The 7,241-nt window shown below is 39.5% G+C and overlaps 1 protein-coding gene across 1 annotated transcript; it reads right to left on the bottom strand.

Moving 5' to 3' along the window:
* Positions 1-4,669: 4,669 nt before the first annotated feature.
* On the bottom strand, positions 4,670-6,796 carry LOC143017531 (uncharacterized). Its single transcript, XM_076172321.1, has 3 exons — positions 6,736-6,796; positions 5,532-6,426; positions 4,670-5,414 (listed from the first exon to the last, which is right to left on the bottom strand). The coding sequence occupies exons 1-3, from the start codon at positions 6,794-6,796 to the stop codon at positions 4,670-4,672; spliced, it is 1,701 nt and encodes a 566-aa protein (XP_076028436.1).
* Positions 6,797-7,241: the final 445 nt, after the last annotated feature.

Below are 7,241 nucleotides of genomic sequence, written 5' to 3'. Positions count from 1 at the left end.
TGTGACAACATTCTATACGAAATGTTGTATTTCCAAAACTTATGAAACATAGAAGAACGACAACTCGTAGTTTAATGACAAAGAAAGCTTACACTAGGTGGATCTTAGCTGCAATCGAAAGAATCACATTTGCCATAACTATATTGGTTGATATCATCGTGAAGCAGTTAATTTCAGACCAACATATAAACAAACAAACAAATGGTTGAATAAACTAATGAATATCTAGATGAATATATATATATATATATATATATACATATATATATATGTATATATATATATATATTAATAAATGACTAAATGAAAAAATATGTATATATATAATTAAACAGATCATACATAAGTAAACAAATAAATAAAAAAAATAATTACTAGATAAATTAATAAATCAATCAATCAATCACTAAAAGAATAAATAGATAGATGGATAAGTACGCAGATACAAATAATAAATGAATTATCAAACAACTACATGAATAAATACAAAAATAAGTAATGAAATAATTAAATGGAAAGATAAGTTAACATATATATGAAAGAATATATGAATTAACATATAAGTAAATAACCGAATAAATGAATAAATAGATAAACTGATAAATAAACAAATGAATAAATGAATAAAAAAACAAATAGATAAATGCACAATTAAACAAAGAAATTAATATATAAATGAAAAATAGACAAACTTACATATAAATCAATAAGGAGAAAATACATAAGTAGATCTTACATATATATATATATATATATATATATATATATATATATATACACACATATATATATATATATAGATATGTATATATATATATGTATATATATGTAGACATATATATATGTATATATATGCATATATATATATATATATATATATATATATATATATATATATACATACACACTGAATGGTTCCCAGTGATCAATTAATATTTTTTTCAACCATATATGTATATATATATATATATATATATATGTATATATATATATATATATATATATATATATATATGATGTAAGCGGAATAGGAAACATCGCTTACATCAACCTGTCAGAATGTCTCAACAATATATATATATATATATATATATATATATATGTATATATATATATATACATATATATATATGTATATATGTATATGTATATATATAATATATATATATATATATATATATATATATATATATATATATATATTTAAAGAACATCAGACAAATGAGATAGAAATAGGTGGGGAAGGGCAAATGAAGATGTGTTGGGAATAGAGCTTATTGCCCTAACGTTTCGACCAACTTGGTCTTCTTCAGAGGATGTGTTGCATTACAATCAGATCACAAGTCTTATACTTGTAGTGAGAAGGAACCTGGCCAGCTGTGAGTGGATGTGTCAGGTCTTTCCTTTGGCTAACGATTTAATTATCAAGATACTTGCTGTTTTTGAAAGTCATTTAAATCCGTCTTTGTCATTCTTATTTTCCATGGTGGCGATATGTGCAGGTTCCATAGTTTTTCTCATCTTCTTTTCAAGTCCCTTGTGTAGAATTTCCACGTGGCTCCAGTCAGGTAGGTTTCAAAATTTATCTAGATGACGAACCAGGGAGTTAGATGTTCTATGCGTCCTGAGGTCGTTTTTGTGTTCATTCAATCGTTTCTTGATCCCTCGACCTGATTCGGCGAAGTATGATAAAGGATAGGCCGCTGCATGGAATGCGGTAAACGACACTGAGGTTATTATGAATATTAGCATTCTTTTTTAATATAGTTTCCCTATCTTATTGGAAGACACTTTAGCTATATCCATTCCACCTTTTAACAAATAATTATCAATAGCTCCGGTGTTCGTAGAATTAGGGACAGTTATAAGGTGTGACTTATCTTTTTCCGTGGCCTGGACGTTTGAGCCATCGTAGATCTTCTCAACTTTCCTCATTGTTTTTGTGATCAAACCTCCGTGGTATTTCAGGTTTTTAAATGTATTCTTGATGTATACCAGTTCATCATCTAGGAGTCTTTTGCTGCAGATACGAAAAGCCGGTGTTGGATAGGGGGTTTCGCTAGCAAAACCCCTATCCAACACCATCGGTTCCATTAGTGGGGCCCATTTGAAATTCCTTCGACCTGATCCATAGGCTTGAAAAGCTAAATGTCAATGATAAAAAATTGGCAAGCTTTGACGTAACAGCGTTATTTACCAATGTTTCTATCAATGATGCCCTAATGGCAGTAAAAATGTTACTACAGGCATTGATGATGACATCCTTCCAGTTCCAAGATCTGATTATTTAAAACTTGTTTCCATGTGTGTCAGGTTTGGTTATTTTATGTTTAACAACACTGAATTTAGACAGATTAGAGGTCTCGCAATGGGGAGTCCGTTATCTGCTGTTATGGCTTGTCTTTTCATGGAAGTATTAGAAATGGACAAAAAAATCAACATCATGGGAAGAGGTACCACTTGGCTAAGGTATGTGGATGACATAATCGTGGTGATGCCAAAAGGAACCAATGTAGAGAACAAGCTGAGAAGACTCAACGCTGTGAATAAAGATATTCAATTCACAATTGAGCTAGAAAAAGAGTGTAAGTTACCGCTTTTAGACACGCTGATACATAAAGAATCTGAACAGGTAAGTTTCTCAGTATACAGGAAGCCCACCAATAGGGATGATTTTATCCACTATTTTTCAGCACACAGCAGACGTGTCAAAACTGGTGTTCTAATAGGTTTCTTTCTCAGAGCTTTTCGTATCTGTAGTAAAAGACTCCTAGATGGTGAACTGCCATACATCAAGAATACATTTAAGAAGCTGAAATACCGGGTCAAACCGGGAGAGACTTGAACACTAGATTGGCAAAACATAAAAGGTCAATTAGGTATGGGCAAGAAAATTCGGCCGTATTTCTTCATGTCAAAAATAACAATAATTCTTTCGATTGGGGTAAGGCCAGATTAGTGTTCAATTCCCACTGCGGTTTTAGGAGAAAAATAGTTGAATCAGCATTAATTGAGGAATCCCCCAACATTAATATTTCTAAAGGGCAGTGGACTCCTGACATTATTTCACGCGCGGCAGTGAGTAGGCTGGTACGAAATTTACAACCTCCCTCCACCTCACCCTCACCCTCCTCCGCCACCCCATTTTACCCCGCATCTGAGTAATGCCATCAGTCTACGTTCCCTCTCTTTTCTGTGTTTCTGTAGCTTATAAGTCCCCTTTGTCCTCTGTCTTATGTAATTTCCGGAAGAGGGCTACAGTTGATAGCCGAAATATAGGAATCTTCTTTCATTCGAAATTTATTTTCTCCGACTGTAGGTTTCCTGTGTGTCATTTACAAATGTGCTACTACATTTCTGTTTAGAAATATACATATGTATATATATATGTATATATATGTATATGTATGTATATATATACATACATACATACACACATACATACATACATACATATACATATATACACACACACACACACACACATATAAATATATATATATATATATATATATATATTATATATATATATATATATATATATATATATATATATATATTGTGGTAAGGTGGTAAGTGGTAAGGTGGTAAGTGGTAAGGTGGCATTCTTGGTCCACAGAAAATGCACCAATAAAATGATGTGATTAATTTCTATTCCGCACATAATGGCAAAAATGAAAATTGAGTGGTTATAGTTTTTTTCTCAAGGGCGTACCGCATTTGCAGCAAAAAGGTTCTAGAGGATGAAATTGAATGAATTTTCAAAATTTTCACAAAGGACTATTGTACAGATTAAGAGAGAAAACAATGCCAGTAATGATAAGAATGGCGTAAAACGGGTCCAAGTATGGCAAAACATGATTATGTCCGTTCCCATCTTGAAATAGATGGGAAGGTTAGGACAAATTCTCACAAAAGCGGGTGTGAAAATTGCCTGTTCCATGGGTACAAGAATAGGAGAGATTGTCAGAAGTAAGAACAAGAACGCTGATAAAGTAATGGAGAAAGGCACAGTCTACAATATACCTTGTGGGAATTGGCCATTAGGTACTAGGATATTATAGAAAGACAGGAAGATCAGTAGAGCTACGGACATACGAACACAGAAATGACGTCAGAGCTCACCGAACCTCCAACTCGCTAGTGGTTCACTTGGACCAATATGATCACCTCCCACATTGGAACAGGTTAGAGATGCTCCTCAAACAACTAGCGGAAAAGAAAAGGAAAATAGCGGAAGCAGCTACATCGCTTCCCACCTCTGCATCAACCATAAGGATGGGTTCATAATGTTAGTAGGAGCAGCAATCACCTTGATCATCAAGGCGGTCAAGAGGACAGGTAAAGACATAGAGGTAGACAGACGGGGAAATCACCAGAAAAGTGTAGAGGAAGGATGAAGGTACGGAGCTGAATGGAGGGGGACATGGCAAAGATGAAGTATAACTTGTAAATTTTCTGAAATTCTATATATTCTGAGGATGTCATGGAAAGAACGTAACGTAAGTGAATAAAAACTCCAATTGTCCTCTGTGTTTATGTCACCACCTTTCCACTCATTTGTCTTCCTTACTTTAATATATCTACATATTTATTATAAATAACAAAAGTCAATGCCTGGTAAATTGCGTAAATGTAACAATCATTATTGATAAAATATTGTAAATGTTTACGACTTCGTGGATGCCCCCACCACCTCGAGGATGTAGCCATCGATGGAGATGCTAGGAATGCTGCTGACATCCTGGCCCATGACGTTGGTCTTCTTGATGCTGATGGTAAGGGCGAACTCTTTGCATGCATAAGCGAAGCAGTTGATGAGTCGCTGTAGGACCTCCTCTGTGTGTGCAGTCAAGGCGGCGTCATCAGCAAACAGCATATCTCTGATCAGGACCTTGCGTACCTTGGCTTTTGCTCGGAGACGTGCAAGGTTGAAGAGACTTCCGTCATTTCTGGCGTGGAGATACACTCCGTCTTCTGACTGGCTGAAGGCATAGGACAGCAGCAGGGAGAAGACGATGCCGAAAAGCGTTGGAGCAAGCACGCATCCCTGTTTCACGCCGATTCTGATTGGGAAGGGGTCCGAGGATGAGCCGTCGTACTGGACGGTGCCGCGCATGTCTTCATGAAAGGAAGAAATCATCCTCAGGAGCTTAGGGGGACATCCAATCCTCTGTAGCAGGGTGAAAAGGCCTTGCCTGCTAACCAAGTGCAAAGCCTTCGTCAGGTCGATGAAGGCCATGTAAAGTGGACGCCTCTGTTCTCGGCACTTCTCTTGCAGTTGCCTTAGTGAAAAGACCATGTCAATGGTTGATCTTTCTGCTCTGAAGCCGCACTGTGCCTCAGGGTAGACTCGTTCTGCAAGTTTCTGCAACCGGTTGAGTACTACTCGGGCGAAGGCTTTCCCGACGGTACTGAGAAGGGATATTCCGCGGTAGTTGTTGCAGTCGCTGCGGTCTCCTTTGTTTTTATAGAGCGTGATGATGTTGGCGTCACGCATGTCTTGGGGAACGGTTCCTTCCTCCCAGCACTGGAGTAAAAGCTCGTGCAGGTGGTGATGTAGAGCGGTACTCTTGCCTGCTTTGACAACCTCCGGGGTGATGCCGTCGTTGCCAGGAGCTTTCCCGCTGGCCAGGGAGTCGATGGCTTTTCTGAGTTCGTCAATAGAGGGTGGAACATCTAGTTCCTCCATGAGTGGTAGGGCTTTGCATTTCTCAACTGCTGCTGTGCTGACAGTGTTCTCTCTTGGGTAAAGTTCTTGATAGTGTTCGACCCATCTCTCCATCTGCTTTCCTCTGTCTGTGATAGTGTCACCAGAGGCTGTCTTCAGAGGTGCGATCTTGGTAATGCTTGGGCCAAAGGCTTTCTTCATGCCGTCGTACATGGCACGAATGTTGCCACAGTCAGCAGAGACTTGGATGCTCTGGCAGAGGTTCAGCCAGTAGTCGTTGGCGCTGCGCCGTGCCAACCGTTGAGCGTCATTTCTAGCCTTCCTGAGTGCAGCGAGTGTCTTCTCTGAAGGCTCTCTTTTGTAGTTAAGGAGCGCTTTTCTTTTAGCTGCGATTGCTGGTTCGAGTTTTGTGATTCCAGCTTCGAACCAGTCTGGATTCTGCCTCTCTCTCTTGCCGAAGGTGTCCATGGCGGAGTTGTAGATGGCTCTACGAATATGATTCCACCTCTCTTCAGCGCTGTTTGTGGGGCAGTCCCGAGGGGCCTCTTCTGTAGAATCGGCAAAGCGCTTACACAGGTCTGGCATTTTTGTCCTGGCTGTGTTGATACGTGGACGACCTTTCTGCTTTGAGTGATGGATCGGCTTGGGCTGAAGACGCACCTTGCAACCAACCAACAAATGGTCAGTGTCGCAGTCAGCGCTGTGGTAGCTGCAGGTTGTGAGGACGCAGTTTAGCGAGAGTCTTCTGGTGATAACTGTGGGTTAGTGATACCCCGTCTGGCGACATGTGGCAACTCGCATGCCCGAGGCCTAGGCATGCATGCGTGCTTAGCAACAGTGCGTGAGTGAGAGACCGTAGAGGGACGCGGAGTTACGCATGGGCGTTATATTTGAGTATGTTATTCTAGTGTATCTTCTTGTAACTGTGTTATTGTTTAAGGCTGAATGTACTTAAGAACCTACAGTGTGTATTATTAACCCTTGACCAACACACACATGGCGCAGTGATATGCGAAATTGTCAGTGCATACAGGGCAGTGCAACGCAACGAACTCAGCCTATACCTGCATTATTCTGGTGTACCGTGTCCTGCATTATTCTGGTGTACCGTGACCCACATATCATAATTGCGTGTGACAAGGTCTCACGGAAGTGTGCAATCCCAGTGACTGAGTTACACGCTCTTACGTAAAACATAAGTGTTTCAAACGAAAAACCGGCATCATATGCAAGGGTTCGTTAGTGACTGGCAGTGCTCCGGCGCCATATTGCGCTCATCTATGTCACGCATTCTGCGTATATGCGTGGAGCCTCCTTGTATGGTGTCTAGTGCCTCCCCGTATAGTGTATAGTGTCGCAGTGCATTGTGAGTGGTGTTTGTGAAAATCTTGCTGCCTCTTTGTTGGTAGCAGACGCTTGTATTTGAACATTGGCGGGACGCGAGCGTAATACTTCCCCTCGTTAACACGCCCGCAGGCCAACTGGGCCCCAGGTAGCTCGCTTACGGGTACTCATCCGCGCATTACGGGCCCACGCTATTAGCTTTATTCTAGTGAAATGCCTAATACTC

This window comes from Oratosquilla oratoria, chromosome 32, assembly GCF_046742065.1.
Source record: "Oratosquilla oratoria isolate Oo_2021 chromosome 32, ASM4674206v1, whole genome shotgun sequence".
Classification (NCBI taxonomy): Eukaryota; Metazoa; Arthropoda; class Malacostraca; order Stomatopoda; family Squillidae; genus Oratosquilla; species Oratosquilla oratoria.
This window is presented reverse-complemented; position numbering and strand designations above follow the sequence as displayed.